The 19,589-nt window shown below is 38.0% G+C and overlaps 1 protein-coding gene and 1 pseudogene across 1 annotated transcript; one reads left to right on the forward strand and one right to left on the reverse strand.

Annotated features, from left to right (window-relative positions):
• Window positions 1-90: 90 nt before the first annotated feature.
• LOC114564895 (immunoglobulin lambda-1 light chain-like) lies at window positions 91-7,356 on the reverse strand (annotated as a pseudogene).
• Window positions 7,357-8,297: 941 nt separating this feature from the next.
• Window positions 8,298-18,737, forward strand: LOC114564891 (immunoglobulin lambda-1 light chain-like). The gene is made up of 7 exons (XM_028592552.1): window positions 8,298-8,466; window positions 10,353-10,532; window positions 10,627-10,942; window positions 14,917-14,972; window positions 17,347-17,655; window positions 18,129-18,254; window positions 18,379-18,737. Exons 2-7 carry the CDS (start codon window positions 10,490-10,492, stop codon window positions 18,534-18,536), a joined length of 1,008 nt encoding a protein of 335 aa, XP_028448353.1. The 5' UTR covers window positions 8,298-8,466; window positions 10,353-10,489; the 3' UTR covers window positions 18,537-18,737.
• The last annotated feature ends 852 nt before the right edge of the window (window positions 18,738-19,589 follow it).

A 19,589-nucleotide genomic window follows, 5' to 3' on the forward strand; every position in this document is an offset into this window, starting at 1 on the left:
CATTCATTGTCTATCAATATACAAGACACAATTTAAAGGAGAAATAATCAGTATCAAATAGTATTAAAATAACACTACACAGATACACCCTTAGTAATCAAAAATATATTTATATATGAGTATGTTTAGGATGACAACTACAACACATCATCATTTATATTTGTCAATACTGATCAAAGTGATGAATTAGAGGAATTTATGAGATTTGATGGCGAGAAAAGGCTTGCAGAAAACAGTCAGTCAGCATGTGTTCAGCTGGTGGATGGTCCCTTGTTTCTGAGGATCATCAGCAGAGAGAGTCCACAGCAGTACACCAGACTCTTCACTATCAGCTGGGTGTACAGCAGACAGAACAACTTCACTTGGTACTGAGACGGGACAGAAGCTGATGGTGGAAGAGTAGAAACCTCTGAAACAGAAAAGAAGTGAAACGTTTGGGGTTGCAGTCAGAAATGTCACTCCTCTGCTCTCTTTGACAGAGTCTCTACATGAAGCTAAATCACTGCTGAACACAGTCACCAAGCCTTCATTACCTGGTTCTGTTTGGGCCTCCACTGTACTGAGGTGCTGAGACGGGACAGAAGCTGCTGGTGGAAGTGTTGGTGGAGATGGTGGAAGAGTAGAAACCTCTGAAACAGAAAAGCAGTGAGTAGTTTTGAGTTGAAATGATAGATAATAGAAAACTGCTTCACGGCACAGAGTATTTTTCTTTTTAAGTGCTCTATCCGCCCCCCATGTGTCATGAAAAAATGCCGCCCGGACGATTGCCCGCTCAAAAACCCAAAAACACTACTGTTGCTATGATTAGTGTACAAAAAGCAATAGTTTGCAAGGCAGCGTTTTATTTATTCATCATCTGTAGAGATGGAGGAAGGAAGGAAAGTGAGAGGCTGTGTTTGCGCGGTCCAACAAGTCCACCGCCGGACGAAAACTTTGAAAATATCCTATTTTGCACAGCTGCATGTAACCGTAATATTACTGGAATATTCTCTTTCATTAATATTCATTATTTATCATGTAAACATCTTAGTCTTTTTTGGAATAAGAGATTATACCGGAATATTAAGTGCACTTAAGTAGTCAGTGCTGAACACATTCACAGAGCCTTCATTACCTTGTTCTGTTTCGGCCTCCACTGTGCCCCCCTCGTGCCGGACGTAGCAGCTGTATTTATATTTGCTGTTCTCTTTCTGATGGATCAGCAAGATGGAGGCGATGCATCCCGACTTTCTGATCTCCAGCTGCTGTCCCTCATCACGGGGCAGCTCCTCCAGAGGACCATTCTCCTTTCGTCTTTTCCAGGAGAACTGGACCAGAGGAGGAAACATGGCTGAGGCCAGACACAGCAGGGCAGCTCTTCCCCTCCAGGTGGGCTCTGGATGCTGCTGGGTACACGCTCACCACGGGCTTCACTACCGGCTCATCTGAAGTTTGACAGCAGCAACAAGCAGCACAGACACACATTCACACAGTCACCAGCAGCTTACAGCACTGCATTCAGTCTGATCCTGGAAACTACATGGACTCTGATCACTAAACTACTCATCAATACAGCACAAAGTTCACTACATATACTGGATTCACCTTCATATCAAACACACACTGATCATCTCATGTCAGCACGGCTTATATGGGGACTAAAGACAATTATGGATTAATGTACAAAGTCTATTCACTGGAATTATTATTACTAACATAATAAAGTGATGACATTTTCCTTCATAGAATGGACAATTTCTTTCTATATTACAATACGTAACAATTACTTTCACATTTAATACTTTTGCAATTTTGAAATATTATAATCAATATAACATATTTTAATATATATTGAAGGCCCAGGGCAAATAAACTGCCACGTCGGGCAAGTAAATATAACAACAAAAAAGTTTTTAATAATTTATTTTTTAAATGTATGCAGTCAAAAACAGATAGAAATCAATGTCTCTCCGGTAAGTTAAGTAATTGTAATTATAACAGCCTCCACTTTCAGTATGAACTTTAACTCATCTATGACTCTGTTCATGATGTGTTTATACATTTTCTATACAGATCAAAAATAACAATTTATTTGAGTCTTAGTCCTTATTTGATAACCACTAATGAAAAACTATTTGTTTAGAAGCCAATAAAGATTTTCAAAATCATTTTAACGTTAAATAAATCTTACCATTAAACTGTGAATGATTTTTATGATAAATCAATATATCAGTAATTTCAGTTTTTTTCACAACAGTTTCACCTTAATAATAAAATGTTCAGATTATCATCAAATACTATTTATATTAAAACTACGCTGAGATACATAAAAATATGTTTGTGCAGTGGATTCATGGATGAATATATCTTCCTCTAAAAGACAAATGTCCCATAATCTACAATACAATTGCCTTTAAAAATGATTTATTAATTATCCTAAACAATATAACTAAAGTTGTACTCTTTACAAAATACATTTACTGGCACATATCAGATTATGTTTAACATCATATATTATCTTATTGCTGATTAGCTGAGAGCATTAAATACGGTAACATTTCTTTCATCAAACTTTTTGTATGAATCAGTTTAATCTCCAGCAGAAATAAAGAATAACTGGAGTTGTGCAGTGAGATTTAAACATGTTTTCAGGAACTATGAACATTTTTATGTAACAATAGCTGCATGGCTGCAAGAATTCTCTTCTAATGATGAAAAAACTAACATGTGAAGCCTGAAGAGACAGAAACTCATTAAAACACATTTTCAACTTGATCAATAAAACAACTGAAGGAAAATTAATGTTTATTCTTACCTGTTACAATCACTGCAGTTCCAGAGCCAAAGATCAAGTAACTCCATCTGACTCCCACAGTGAAACTGAGTGATACAAAAACCTGTCAGCTGTTGAATGTGTCTGCTGAGGTGAACCAGTCCAAATTATTAACCAGTATCATATTCCAGCTCCATGATGTGTTTCTCTAATGTTCATATTAACATGACTGTTGTGTTGAGAAGAGTTATAAACATAATACAACTTTTTGTCTGCCACATGGCCTCGTTTGGTCATTGATTACATGCCACTTTCCAACAGAGTAATACAACAGAGACCTTATTTATTGATATTGATTGATTTCAATATCGATTAATCCAACACCAAAGATTCTTTTCTACCTTAAAATAATGTTTCCAAAAATGGTTTCAGTGGTTCATTAACTCGTTCGAATGAGACATAAGAATAATGGTAATGGTAACGGTAATGGACAATACCTCTTCCAACCTGTAGGGGGACCCAAGAGGAAAAGTGCTTCGGTGCCTACAGTAAAGGTGCTGTTGACAAGTAGCTAATGCTAATGCTTGGTCTATAACGTTAGCTAATTCTTGGTGGGTAACACAAGAATCGTTCAACACACTCACTTATTTTTAGTATGATTGTTTTGACCCACAAATTCATCAGTAACGTTAACTGTATAGATAGACGACTAATCTAATGGCAATTTATCCAGCTAGCACACCCCTGTCTGTCTGCTTCACTCTCCCGGCGCTGCAAGGCTTCAGTCGGGATGAGAGCTGACAACAGACACAGTCAGCCCCCAGCCAGCTAGCAGCCAGCCAGCAGCAATCCAAACCCGGTTAGCACTTTACTCCGGTGCTTGTAACGTTACACCTCCGTTAGCGTTACCTGTGTATTACCCCGTATATGTATTGCTTGACTTACAGTGGGTGATGTCATTGCTAGAGTACGGAGCCTTGAGAAAGTAATATTAGTCTCTTCTGTATAACTTGCTCTCACGCCCACAGTTTTTACTTGTCACAGACAGTTTATACATTCAAACTGAGGTATTCTTGTCTTCTATCATGGGATGTGCTCACGTAAGCTATAGGATTTATAGTTTGGGAATTATCTGCCTCAGAGCAACAAGACGGTCAGTAATTCTCTCATTGACCATAATGTTATTCATCCTCATCCAAAACACAAACGAAGAGTATTTATAAAGGGATCTCTGCTGTCTTTACAATCATGGCCACTGATTAGTAAGCATGACGCAGCATTGTTGCCAGACAGTAGAATTACAACTACAGACAGTAATATGAACATTAACAGAACATCACACACACACACACACAAAGGGCAAACCCTAAATAAAAGTTATTATAGATCAACTCCTCAGGCTTTAGACCTCATCTGATGTTTTATCCTTATTCCAACAAAGACACTTTAAGGAAACCTTGACTTCTTTTGAGTACACTCAAGCTCATTTAAGTCCTTGCTCTAAAACTCCCATTTTAACTTCTGAAATTGCTTAATATATATTGGAATTCTTCTTACATATTTAAACGTAACTACCTTTTTTCTCCCATCTGGACCCCATTTCCCCATGCATTGCTAATAGACTGATGTGACCAAACAGCTTTGAATTTGGTCCAGTATTGATCGAGATCGCAATGACGGGCCGGCGTGAACCAAGCTTCAATGTAACCTAATGGGGCAATTGTGCTGTCTTCCTTTTTATGCACTAAAAGTGATTTTTTTTTGCTAATGACAGACTCAGATTGTTAATGAAAGTATCTGACAATATAATCGAGCTCAGGACTTTACTTTTTGAAAAAGATGTCTGTTGTTTCAGAGTAGGCTACAGAAATCATAGGCTCCTGTTATCTAAAGGTTTGTCAGTGCCATGGCTCAATATTTAAATGGTTTCGACAATTTAGATGAGATCGTTATAATTGGATGGCCGCCTGTATTCACTTGAGCCAGAGAACAACGTTACGGACAAAGAGAGAGAGAGAGGAGAAGGGTGAAGCAGCGGCTGGAGGGCACCCGTGGGTGCTGTGCCCCTGTATGCCCAAAGAATATGTTTTCAGGAGTGGGACCTGTTGCTGCCAGATATCTGTGGTCTGGATGTGTCCAGCGATATACCTCGGACACAACGCTGTGTTACCCCGTCAGAGGATTTCCCTCCTCTTATCAACAGGGCTGTGAGACAAGAGCAAATACGAACCATTGTTTTATTGAAAATATTTTACATAACACAAAACCATAGATGTATTACAGCCTAATGATCGCACGAAACACTGAGCAGCTGCAGCCCCTCTCTCTCCCCTCGTCTGCTCTTCATCCGTAGCATGTTCTTCATCCATAGAGAGCCTACTCTGGTTCAAATTAATACAGGCGGCCATCCAATTATAACAACCTCATCCACATTGTGGAAATCTTTTGAATATTGAGCCATGGCACTGACAAACCTTTAGATAACAGGAGCCTATGATTTCTGTAGCCTACTCCGAAACAACAGACATCCTGAACACGTTTTTCTCGAGTGGCGTTCCTCTCTCTACACCGCTGTCTTTGGACAAAAAGTCAAATCCTGAGATCAATAATGTTGTCAGACACTTTTGTCACACACACACACACACACACACACACACACACACACACACACACACACACACACACACACACACACACACACACACACACACACACACACACAGGTTAATTTGTGATTTCATCCATGCATATAGCCCACTTATTTTCAGGTAATATATTCACGTCTCAGCCCTTTAGGGTCATGCTTGTTTGTTCTATGCAACATGGATATATCTGATAATAATACAAAGCATTTATACTTTCAGCCTTTTTAGTCAATTTATTTGAACTTCCACTTTTGACTGTATTGTAGATTAGCTTCCAGCTTTTCTATCCATCTATCTATCTATCTATCTATCTATCTATCTATCTATCTATCTATCTATCTATCTATCTATCTATCTATCTATCTATCTATCTATCTATGTATTTCAGCTGTTTGCTTATTAAGGTAATGCAGTTCATGTTTTTTTCTTCCATACTAATTCATAATTTCAGTTATAAAATAAATTCAGACCTCACAATGTTCTACATCGTTTGGCATCGTTGAACTTTTAAAGCCAACAATTCAGTTTAGTTTACCTTTAAATATTCCACGTCTTTATACATTAGTGCTGTTATTCAACTTTTTAATGATGTTAATTAAAACCATTCATACTTTTCCAACTATCCTCACTACTTCACTTTCTTCTTATGGATTTAAGACATTAATCCAGTTTAGCTTTAGCAATTTAGCTATTCAGCATTCACACGCATTTTCTACTTAATTTAATTATTTGTATAGTTTTCTGTTTCAGATCTTTTATTATTGTTTCTCTGTGTTGTTCAGAAAAGAAACTTCAGCTCAGTTCAGTGTGTTTGTGACCAGTGTTAGACAACTTACTCAGGAAGTGGAATAAGTTACTTGTTAGTTATTAATACTTAAAAAATAATATTACCTTACATATTAATTAGTATCAAAACTAATTTGTAATTCTACTTGTTATATTAATATATTACTTTCTTCCTGGATTAATAACTAATATAATTACTGTTTTGGAAATTGTAATCCCTTACACTACTCATTACTGGGGAAAGTATCCTAATAATATAACAGTAATAGATTACTTAGTAATGTGTTACTGCCCAACACTGTTAGTGACTCTGGCTGAGATGGAGGTGAAATATGTGAACCTGGGCTGTGGTTTACTGATCTCTTCCTGTCACAAACACTGTTTGACATCTGTTCATCTGGAGGTTTTTGTTCAGGCTGCAGGGAGCATTTCTCACTGTGGGGATCAGATTTATAACAGGAGCAGTAGTAGGTGGCTGAATGATCGGGTTTAACCTTCTGGATCTGCAACTCACAGCCGTTCTGTATATTCACAGCTGAGAAATCATCTTTCTGAGGATGATTGTATCTCTCCTTCTCTATGACACCGTTATCCCTCCTAATATACAGAATCCTTGTGAATGTTTCTGTGTCTCTCTTCTGGTACCAGAATACATAATCATTGTAACACTGCTCAGTGCCTCGACAGTTGAAGGAGACGTATCCACCAACTCTCCTGGTCAATGTTAAATCATCCTGAATCAGCTGTGTTGCCATGGCAGCCAGCGCTGTAGAGAAACAGACAGGTAGATGAAGGTGAGTGTGAGCCAGTGTTTGTTAAAGGTGGAGTTTGTTGGCTCCTGATTGGCTGGAAACACTCACCTGAACACAGACAGCACAGAGCAGCAGCTGGGAGGAAAAGCATTTAGTTGAGTGGTGTTTCCTCTGGTGAACCTGGGGAGAAGTGGAGCTCTGATGCAGCTGAGGCCAAACAAGGACGAGCTGTGAGATCAGACGAGGGCCACGTGGTTTCTAACTCTGACTTTAACTTTTAACTTCCTCCATGTTGAGGTCAGCCACAACATGAGACACTGATAAACCACCACATCTGCGCTTCTGCCTGTAAAAACACTTGCTGTATCTGAAACTGGTGGTATTCAGACAGAGGTGGGGGCCAACAATCCTCCAAATGAAATGACAGAATATGTATTTTGTAACTGACCTTCCAACGACACATAGAAGTGTTTTATGATCTGATTAAACATCATTGTCTGTGAAGAATGAGTCTGTTTTATGATGTGAGACCACTATGGATCAGGTTTGGTTGGGCACCAACAAGACTTGGTTAGTTTCAGGGAAAGATCTTGTTTGGGGTCAAATGAGCTCTTTGTTTAGGTTACGGGGAATTTACCGTCATGGTTGAATAATGTTTGACACTTTTTGTAGAAGAATTATTACATTATACATAAGTTTTTTTACTCTGAAGCCCTCACTTTGAACCTGTAGTTATCACCTCATACTACATTATTTACTGTATTTCAGTTATTGTGTCAATATACCTTTTTCATGGCAGACATGTTGACATGTCATAGGAGGAAAAGCACAGGTGTATTCAAAACCATTAATGATGGCTGCATTCCACTTAGGAGAGGTCCTGGTATTGTTCATGCTGACTCACTGAAATATCTTACTGGGACACTTGATGGAACTGAGCCATCGTTAAGGTTATCAATTTCAGCTGTGCTTTTCCTATTACGACAAGTCAACATGTCTGCTGTGAAAAAGGTCCATTCTGTGCTGCTGCTGTGAAGAATAAAACCTTCACACTGCTGCCCTCTAGTGTCTACAACAACACACTGTTTCAACCTGTCCTAACGTCACAATAAAACCTTCATTAATCATTCCAGTCTCTGGTCTTCCCCCAGACTGAGGAACAGACAAAAGGTTCAGTCTCTGAAAACTTCAGGTTTCTATCAGAGCTAGTAGAAGTACTGGTAATATTTCTGAGAGTACAATTAACTATATTGTATCAGCTGCAGTAGAAATAGTATTTTAATTTAACTAAAAGAACAACAATTATACCAGTTATACTTGTCATTGACTGTTGTGTGTTTCTTTATCCACGAGATCTCACTGTTTTTTCTTTGCCAGTAAAACAAGAGGTAAGAGCATCATCATGTCGTCATGGCGACCATCCTCTTCAGCATCACCTGGATACCATTGTACTTCTCTGACTAACCACAGGGTGACACTCTTTCTCTTTGGTGGTTACTGTCAGCACCGACAGCAAACACAGAAACCCACGGTGAGATCAAGTTTAGTTTGAAATGTGTCCCACGGCCATGTTGGAAGAGCTTATTTATTGTTGTGACAGAGATCTAAGAGCATAAAGATGTGATGTCAGACATGTTTGTCTGCTGATACATCTGCAATATGATGTCATTCTTCCAACAGTTCTTCATGGTGACAATGATCAAACTGTTCAGAGTTATAGCATTTAAATAGCAGACATCCCTTAAAATAATATTAAATATGTCATAACTGTTCCTTAAGCTTCTTAAAGGAACAGACTGACATTTGTCTGCTTTGGTTTGACTTGTTATTCTATTTAAAGGAGTTTAAAGGAGAAAATATTTTCTAATAGCATTAAATAAGTGAAGAAGCTGCTGTTTGTTGGGGGTGATGGTACTTTATAATATGTTTTATTAAATGTGTAAAAGCTGTGATGTAACAAAGGGAAGTTAAAAACAACTTCAGTTAAAATATTCAAATTGTAAACCAGCTTTAAACTCTTTTAAATATTTTATTATACCAAGAATATACTAATAATTCAGGTCAGACTAAAGAAAGACATTTTTATTACACATAAAAGCATCTCACTGCTTATAACAGACAACACATCACTACAATCTGGCTTCTGTCTGTTTGCTTCCTGTTTGATTTAGAATTGATTTTAAGATTTAACTGATCACTTTTAAAGCTCGTCTGGGTCTGGCTCCGAGCTATACAGCGGAGATGTTGACCCCATGAGAGACAGTTTGCAGCCTGAGATCCTCAGGTCACCCTTGTGGTTGCTCCAAAATCGAGGCTTGAATCTAAAGGTGACCTTTGACCTTCAGGACTCCTCGCCTTTGGAACAACCTGCCTAAAGAGACAAAGCTCCCAGAATCAGTAAACTCTTTTAAATCCCTTCTTAAAACACGTTTATAGACTAACTTTAATCTGATGTTCTCTCCATTTTACATATTTATTTTTTATTGCTTTTCATTTTAATAATTGATTTGTTGCTTTATACTTTTTTTTCACATTGTTTGTCTTCGTTATTATTATTGTTATTATTATATACAAGACATTTTGACTGCCTAAGGAGACAAAGCTCCCAGAATCAGTAAACTCTTTTAAATCCCTTCTTAAAGCGTAACTCTCACCAAAATGCAACCTTGGGTCTTTTTTGTGAAAGAAAAAGCATAATTAGGACGGAATAAATATATGAAATGGAGAGAACATTACATTAAAGTTAGTCTATAAACTTTGTGTTTTAAAGAGTAACTCTCGCCAAAATGCAACCTAAGGTCTTTTTTGTACCCAAGTCAAACATTCATTTAAAAGCATAATTAGGACGGAAGTGCGAGTTTTAAGATTGACCATTTCTTCATTTTTCGCCAAATGGCCTTTGAATGGGAGTGCTAGGGGCACTACTATGATTGCATAAATATTGCTATTTTCATAACACTAAGAAGGCTCGACACAACATGAAACTTTGCTTGAAGTATCACCAGGTCTCTACACATGACCGCAACCATTGAGAACATTGTTTATGTACACAGATTTATTTATTCATTTTGTATTGCTCTTTATTTTAATAATTGATTTGATTGCTTTAACCTTTTTGATTGCATTTTTTTGTCTTTGTCCAATCCTTCTTATTATTGTTATTATTATATACAAGACATTTTGACATGTTACAAGTGTAGAATAATAAATGGCTGAATTCCATTTAGCTGCTTCAGTTTCAGGGTCCTGTATTGTTCCTGTTGGCTGTCTCACCATCAAGGTTTACAGGAACACTTGAACAGAACAGAGCCATCGTTCATCTTACACTTGTGCTTTTCCTTCTATGACAAATGAAGTCAAAATGTCTGCAGTGAAAAAGGCCTGTTGTCAGAGAGCAGCCTTATCTGTGTGCTGCAGGGGCTGATGGGAGATGTGAGGAGCTGTTAGAAACCACGTGGCCCTCGTCTGATCTCACAGCTCGTCCTTGTTTGGCCTCAGCTGCATCAGAGCTCCACTTCTCCCCAGGTTCACCAGAGGAAACACCACTCAACTAAATGCTTTTCCTCCCAGCTGCTGCTCTGTGCTGTCTGTGTTCAGGTGAGTGTTTCCAGCCAATCAGGAGCCAACAAACTCCACCTTTAACAAACACTGGCTCACACTCACCTTCATCTACCTGTCTGTTTCTCTACAGCGCTGGCTGCCATGGCAACACAGCTGATTCAGGATGATTTAACATTGACCAGGAGAGTTGGTGGAGACGTCTCCTTCAACTGTCGAGGCACTGAGCAGTGTGACGATGATGAAGTATTCTGGTACCAGAAGAGAGACACAGAAACATTCACAAGGATTCTGTATATTATGAGGAATACTGGTGTCATAGAGAAGGAGAGATACAATCATCCTCAGAAAGATGATTTCTCAGCTGTGAATATACAGAACGGCTGTAAGTTGCAGATCCAGAAAGTTAAACTCGATCATTCAGCCACCTACTACTGCTCCTGTTGGAAATATGATCCCCACAGTGAGAAATGCTCCCTGCAGCCTGAACAAAAACCTCCAGATGAACAGATGTCAAACAGTGTTTGTGACAGGAAGAGATCAGTAAACCACAGCCCAGGTTCACATATTTCACCTCCATCTCAGCCAGAGTCACTAACAGTGTTGGGCAGTAACACATTACTAAGTAATCTATTACTGTTATATTATTAGGATACTTTCCCCAGTAATGAGTAGTGTAAGGGATTACAATTTCCAAAACAGTAATTATATTACAGTTATTAATCCAGTTAGAAAGTAATATAAATATAACTAATACAATAATAATAATAACTAATTTACAATGTTTGATATTAAGTAAAATATTAATAAACAAGTAATATTACTTATTTAAGTAGTAATAACTAATAAGTAACTGATTCCACTTCCTGAGTCAGTTGTCTAACACTGGTCACAAACACTGAGCTGAAGTTTCTTTTCTTAACAACACAGAGAAACAATAATAAAAGATCTGAAACAGAAAACTACACAAATAATTACATTATTAATACAAATAAATGTATGTACACGTGATAAAAATATGAATACTTCCTTTCTGAAAAGCAGTTCCTGATTAAAATCATTTAGACAAAATTGTCAAAATGATGAAACCAAAAACCAGCTTCAACATTTAAAGATTAAAATCCTCTGATTTGACCTGCTGCAGGAATAAAGTCTGTTCCTCCTCACAATGCTGATCTGCTCTTAATGCAAACAAAAACAAACAAACTGTGTCTCCTTCAACAATAAAAAAGCTTTGCAGACACATTTCTAACATCACATGTTGGAACTGATTTCAGCAGATAATCTCACTTTAGTCTTTTCATCCAACCAGAACTTTGATCCAGAACCAGAGACCAGACATGATGTTTATGGTCCCCAGAGGATAAACCCTAATATTTATACACATTTTAAGATGTCTTATAAACTGTTAATCAACACAGAAATGTCTAATGACAACATGTGACAGGATATGGATTGAAGATATTTGAAGAAAGTATAATTATAATAATGTGATATATATATATATATATATATATATATATATATATATATATATATATATATATATATATATATATATATATATATATATATATAAATATATATTCATCCAAACACTGAAATCACTTTGAATGAATGATTAAATTGTAACAAACCTTTTCATCCAATAACGTAATTTCAGCTTTAATATTTCTGACCTTAAGTTCAACAACTATATAAAAAGTAGGAGGATCACAACTCTTTCTACTTCAGATAACAACAAGACTACATTGCAACACACAGACACTAGGCTCGTCTGAGATGAGCCAGATCTGCGCAGAATCGATCACCGGCGATCGCCGCCCAATGCATGCCGGTTAGATTCTTGTCCGACTTGATCCCGACTCGCTCTGACGTCATGCACACGTGGGCAACGATAATCTGACGAGACCGAGGCGGCCGCAGTTCTGAGACGCAGGTAGTTGTTGCTTTTCACCAACTGCAAGAGCCAGGCGGACGCACACGGACCCAGGGCATGCTGGGAACCCCAGTAGCCGGCCTCTCAGCTGATCGAACAGCTGATTGGTTCAGAATCGACTCAACATGATGACGTTTTATATAAACTTTTTATTGATTTTTAATCGGAGGGATTTTAACTGCTATTTGTCTGATTTAAAAGCTTTGCAGACACACAGAACACCTGTTGTGAGGCCGATAGTTACGTTTAGAAGTCAGAGACATAAATTTGTTGGTCAGGTTATGGATCATCTACAGTCTGTTGGTGATTAAAATCAGCAAAACTGATCACATGTAGAGAATTTTGACAGCTACTCTGTCTTAATAAAATCAACTGGAGACTGTGTAGGAGCTGATATATGGGTCTGATAACATTTTATTAAATCGGAATCGGACCACAGTGTTTGTGTCACTTCCTTTTCAGCCTGAAGGCTGCTGGAATCAATTGGAAAACTGTCCCAAAAAGAGAGCGGACTTTGTCACCGCTTTCTACTTTACAGGCGAACAAGACTTCATCTCAAACGAGCCTATTATAAATGTATAGTAATGGATGTTAGGTGCTCCCCTCCCTGCTCTCTTTTTCCTCTGTTGATCTCAGGTGTTCCTGATTTCTGATTGAGGGGGGCCCCTCCCCTGGATATAAGAGAGGCTGGGAGACAGAAATCTGTCTCTGAGACTGAAGCAGCTGATCACCGTTGGTTTCTCTTCTCTTCTTTTGGGTTTCTTTGCTTTGAGGAGGAGGTCTGGTAGTCTAGTTTTTGTGGCTTTGTTTCTGTTAGTTACTACTTTTTAGTTTATGGGGGGTTCTGGGTCTGAAGGCCCTTGGTGGGTTGGCTCAAGCTTCTTCTCTTCTTTTGTTCTTTTTGGCCAGACCTCCAGACTCCTGTAGTTTTGGTTTAATCAGTAATAGTTAATTTGTGAATAAATCTTAATTTACTTTAACTAATCCTCAGGTTTGGTGTTATTAGATATGTTGACGTCACATTTAAGTTGTGTTTGTTTGCTGTGGCCGTAACATATTTGGGGGCTCGTCAAATGGTCAGGTGTGTAGATCTCTAGAGTGTGGTGTTGATTTGGTGAATACCTTGGTTGTGGTGTTGTGTGATGAGGCCTTCCTGAAGGGTGTGTGGTCAGTAACTACACTGCAACACAGACATGAATTTATAGTAATGGACTAAATATAAAAATGTGAGCTGATGTTACTGGATAAAACCTTATCAAAGTCAGTAGGATTCATCTTCTGAGGAACATTAATGTCTGAACCAACGATCCACAGCTATTGTAACAGACTGGAAGTCTGTTAATTTTAAATAAACAAATTTAGATTCCCGGCCACACCAACACAAAAAAATACAATTAAAATATAAAAAAGATTATTAAAAAAGTTAAATTTAAAGTGACATTAAAATCACATTCTCCTCAAAACCCAGGGAGACAATAAAACCATAGATTGTCCAATATTCTGTCCCATGGTGAAACAACACCCAAGTCCAGTCCAGCCTGGAGTCAGCTCCGGGTTTCTCCTGGCACGGCACAGAAGATCTGCTTCAGCGGGGCTTTGAATAGCCGAGTCCAGTCCAGAGATCCAGAACCAGGAATTCTGTGGTGCCGCTCTGCTTCTGTCAGTGGAGAAATGTAAAACCAATGGGTAGCCTGCTCCTAGCCCGGCAACTTTAAACCAGTCTCGGCTGACTAGAGGGACAACTTTCCTTTCCTCTACTTCAAGTGGGCTCATCAACAATACTGCCGTGTCTGCTGCTCTGCCGTCGGCCCCTGGATCTGGAACCTTCACAGGAATGAACAACTAGTAAAAACGACTCCTTTAGCTCAAATGCTAAAACACACACACACACACAGTGTGGGAGAAAAGGACCACTTCACTGCAGAGTCTGGGATTCAGCTCCACCAGGGTACAGGAGATCCAGTCAGCAGCAACACCGAGGGAGGAGAAGATCAGCAAGCCAGGCCACTGCAGGACACGGCCCATTCAGAGCATTGTCCCTCCTGGTAAGAGGTCTAGCCTCCTTTTATAGGGACTGGTCTGATCAGCTGGCCAATCAGATCGCTGATGTGAACGGGGTTCTACAGGTGTGTCAATTAGTGATAGTTTTTGCAGTTCGTGAAAGAGGGAAAAGATAAATTGTCCACAGCAAAATATAATAAATTAAAACCACAGCAAACAATATCAGAGTTTTAATGCAACAATCAATCAATAACAATTATACAAAATAAACTAAGGTCATCGATCACACTGCTCTACTTGTTTTATATTATATGACACTAGTACAGCATACATACAGACATAAAAGAAGAGACAGTCACGTTAATATGAACATTAGAGAAACACATCATGGAGCTGGAATATGATCCTGGTTAATAATTTGGACTGGTTCACCTCAGCAGACACATTCAACAGCTGACAGGTTTTTGTATCACTCAGTTTCACTGTGGGAGTCGGATTGATCTACATCTTTGGCTCTGGAACTAAACTGATTGTAACAGGTAAGAATAAACATTAATTTCCTTAAGTTATTTAAATGAACAAGTTGAAAATGTGTTTTAATGAGTTTCTGTCTCTTCAGGCTTCACATGTTAGTTTTTTCATCATTAGAAGAGAATTCTTGCAGCCATGCAGCTATTGTTACATAAAAAGGTTCATAGTTCCTGAAAACATGTTTAAATCTCACTGCACAACTCCAGTTATTCTTTATTTCTGCTGGAGATTAATCTGATTTATAGAAAAAGTTTGATGAAATGTTAGAAACATACAGTATTTGATCCTCTCAGTTAATCAGCAGTAAGATAATATATGATGTTAAACATAATCTAATATATGTCACTAGGACTATTTTGTAAAGAGTATAACTTTAATTAAATTGTTTAGGATAATTAATGAATCATTTTAAAAAGTTATTGTATTTTTATGATGGTACATTTGTCTTTTAGTGGTAGATATATTCATAGGTGAAGACACAGAGACACTGAATATATTACAATAAATATAACTCATGCTAATAATTTATGTATTTATATATATATGATACACAATGACATAACAGCTCAAACATACAAATATATTTATATTTATCTCAGCGTACTTTTAATATAAATAGTATTTGATGATTAACATAATCTGAAAATTTTATTTAAATTGTGTATTAAAGGTAAAATTGTTGTGAAAAAACTATGAAGTTACTGATATATTGATTATTTTTCTTAAGCAAGTAGAGTAAAATATAAAGTGGTAAATATATATGTTATATGCAGCCTATTGTAGTAATTAAAATGATAATTGTATTTTATGAAAAGAAAAAAATATAATTTAATTTAATATGTAAGTTAACTCTACAACACTGTTCCTTTGTGTGAAGGAACACTTTATAATTATAATATGTTAATTTACAATCAGGGATCAAGATAGTCTGTTTATTATATTGCATTTTTTATTTAAATGTGATATATCATAAAACCAACCGGTTGTCCCTCTGAACTGGTAAAATGAGGAGGTTTGGACAGTGTCTGTCAGCGTCTGAAGAGACCCTAAAAACACCTTCAGTGTGTTTGTAGAGAGCTCCAGGGAGAGCAGCAGCTACATGGAGCTTGAATAGGACTTAGCATTAAGAGAGACTACGGTAGAGAGTAGTATGAAAGCCCAAACATCATCATAGGGAGGTTGGTTGGGGGGGTGGATGGGTCAAACAACACAGGACTTTCACCCAGGAGACCGGGGATCGTGTCCCGCGTGTCCCGTTTCCTAAACCCAACCGTCCCGTTCTTGTCCCGCGTGTCATGGAAACGTAAGCCCCCCCCCCATCTTTTCCTAAACCTAACTGAGTCAAAAATGGGCCGCATAGTCCCGACCCAGCACGTTTAGATAAAGGGTGTTTAGATCTGACACTAAAGGAGACTTTTATCATCAATAACAACACCAAAGGCTCCTGACCAAGCGTCTGTATTTTATGAGATGGGAGTGAGAATCTGTTGAAGAAAAATCATTTATGGTTTAATGTTAAGATATTTTTGACGGAAAAAAAATTTCTACTCGTTCAAAGTCAATCTTTATTGGCTCCTATACAAATTGTTTTTCATTAATGGTTATCAAATATGGACAAAGACTCAAATAAATTGTTATATTTGATCTTTATATAAAATGTAGAAACACATCATGAACAGAGTCATAGATGAGTTAAAGTTCATACTGAAAGTGGAGGCTGTTATTTAAAAAAAAAAAACATCAAATCTAATTACAATAATTTAACTTACCGGAGAGACAGTGATTTCTGTCTGTTATTGACCGCATACATTTAAAATATAAATTATTTATATCTTTTTTGTTATCTTTCCTTTTTTGTTTTACTTGCCCCGGGCCATGGGGCAACACTTATTGTTGAACATTTTATTGTAGTTGTGTATAAACGTGAACATTGTTGGTAAAAATTCTGACATTTTTTATGAATTGTGTAGTTTCAATATATATTAAAATATGTTATATAGATTGTAATAATTCAAAATTGCTCAAGTATTGAATGTGAAAGTTAATGTTATTTATTATAATATAGAAAGAAACTGTACATTATATGAAGGACAATGTCATCACTATATTATGTTAGTAAAACTAATTACAGTGAATAGACTTTGTACATTAATCCATAATTGTCTTTAGTCCCCATATAAGCCGTGCTGACATGAGATGATCAGTGTGTGTTTGATATGAAGCTGAATCCAGTATATGTAGTGAACTTTGTGCTGTATTGATGAGTAGTTTAGTGATCAGAGTCCATGTAGTTTCCAGGATCAGACTGAATGCAGTGCTGTAAGCTGCTGGTGACTGTGTGAATGTGTGTCTGTGCTGCTTGTTGCTGCTGTCAAACTTCAGATGAGCCGGTAGTGAAGCCCGTGGTGAGCGTGTACCCAGCAGCATCCAGAGCCCACCTGGAGGGGAAGAGCTCCCTGCTGTGTCTGGCCTCAGCCATGTTTCCTCCTCTGGTCCAGTTCTCCTGGAAAAGACGAAAGGAGAATGGTCCTCTGGAGGAGCTGCCCCGTGATGAGGGACAGCAGCTGGAGATCAGAAAGTCGGGATGCATCGCCTCCATCTTGCTGATCCATCAGAAAGAGAACAGCAAATATAAATACAGCTGCTACGTCCGGCACGAGGGGGGCACAGTGGAGGCCGAAACAGAACAAGGTAATGAAGGCTTGGTGAATGTGTTCAGCACTGACTACTTAAGTGCACTTAATATTCCGGTATAATCTCTTATTCCAAAAAAGACTAAGATGTTTACATGATAAATAATGAATAATAATGAAAGAGAATATTCCAGTAATATTACGGTTACACATTTGCAGCTGTGCAAAATAGGATATTTTCAAAGTTTTTAGTCCGGTTTCACCCTTGTTGGACCATGAAACACAGCCTCTCACTTTCCTTCCTTCCTCCATCTCTACCGCTGCCTTGCAAACTATTGCTTTTTGTACACTAATCATAGCAACAGTAGTGTTTTTTGGCACGAGCGAGAAAGGCAATGACTGTCCGGGCGGCATTTTTCATGACACATGGGGGCGGATAGAGCACTTAAAAAGAAAATACTCTGTGCCTTGAAGCAGTTTTCTATTATCTATCATTTCAACTCAAAACTACTCACTGCTTTTCTGTTTCAGAGGTTTCTACTCTTCCAACATCTCCACCATCACTTCCACCAGCCACTTCTGTCCCGTCTCAGCACCTCAGTACAGTGGAGGCCCAAACAGTGGAGGCCCAAACAGTGGAGGCCCAAACAGAACCAGGTAATGAAGGCTTGGTGACTGTGTTCAGCAGTGATTTAGCTTCATGTAGAGACTCTGTCAAAGAGAGCAGAGGAGTGACATTTCTGACTGCAACCCCAAACGTTTCACTTCTTTTCTGTTTCAGAGGTTTCTACTCTTCCACCATCAGCTTCTGTCCCGTCTCAGTACCAAGTGAAGTTGTTCTGTCTGCTGTACACCCAGCTGATAGTGAAGAGTCTGGTGTACTGCTGTGGACTCTCTCTGCTGATGATCCTCAGAAACAAGGGACCATCCACCAGCTGAACACATGCTGACTGTTTTCTGCAAGCCTTTTCTATCTATAAATTCATCTAATTAATCACTTTGATCAGTATTGACAAATATCAATTAGGACGTGTTGTAGTTGTCAACCTAAACATACTCATACATAAATATATTTTTGAAGTTACTAAGTGTGAATTCTATGTAGTGTTATTTTAATACTATTTGATACTGATTATTTCTACTTTAAATTGTGTCTTGTATATTGATAGAAAATTAATGTGAATCATCAGCTGTCTGGTAGATATTTTATAGTGTAAAATATTTTGGTTACTTCTTGTTTCTTTTTATTTCATTATGCAAAGCTCCATCAAATTCTTGTATTGTTACGTTCTCAATAAACTGAAAAATATAAAGTTTCTATTTTTTATGAGAACCCTCATTTTTATGAATTGGATTTAAATGATCAGAAACAGAAACAACGTCATTGGCCGTGTATGTTGACACCTGCAAGTGATTTGGAAGATATGAATATAAGCAAACAGCTGAACAAAGATGAAACATATATACACACAGCTGTTATATATAAATAAGTAGTCAATATTATCCTTTCCCACACATTCCCAATATGTGGTCAGGGGCGTAGCACAAAATTCTGGGCCCTGTAGAAAGGCATTTTCTATGGGCCCCTCCCGCATCCACAGCTATTCATTCTAGCATCTTTTTTTAATAATATTATTTCGGGCCCCTTGTTACATGAGGGCCCTGGGTACTTAGTCCCTTCCTCCCCCCCTTGCCAGTCCAACAACCCTGTAGGCCTATGTGGTATTGTGTTGTTGAAGTATTTTCTGCTTCATTGGACATCGATAGAGAGAAACAGGAAAGGCAGCGTAGAGAGGGGATGACATGCAGTAAAAGGAATGGAACCCAGGACTCTTGATACATGGTGCTGCACTTTACAAGGAGAGCTACCGGGACCCCCATTTGTTGTATCATGTTAACATGATAACATGGACTCTCTAGTTGGGCTTGAAGATGAGATGCAGATGTTTGTTTGAGGGGGTGAAACAACAAGATGACTTCTTTGTCTTTGTG

Source organism: Perca flavescens, chromosome 12, assembly GCF_004354835.1.
Source record: "Perca flavescens isolate YP-PL-M2 chromosome 12, PFLA_1.0, whole genome shotgun sequence".
Taxonomy (NCBI): Eukaryota; Metazoa; Chordata; class Actinopteri; order Perciformes; family Percidae; genus Perca; species Perca flavescens.

What these genes read in the sequence shown, in the direction of transcription:
- LOC114564891 (XM_028592552.1), top strand. Translation starts at nt 10,490, where the DNA reads ATGCTTTTCCTCCCAGCTGCTGCTCTGTGCTGTCTGTGTTCAG. An exon ending in GGAGGCCGAAACAGAACAAG is followed by an intron (nt 17,656 to 18,128) that starts GTAATGAAGGCT and finishes TTTCTGTTTCAG; the next exon opens with AGGTTTCTACTCTTCCAACA. An exon ending in GGAGGCCCAAACAGAACCAG is followed by an intron (nt 18,255 to 18,378) that starts GTAATGAAGGCT and finishes TTTCTGTTTCAG; the next exon opens with AGGTTTCTACTCTTCCACCA.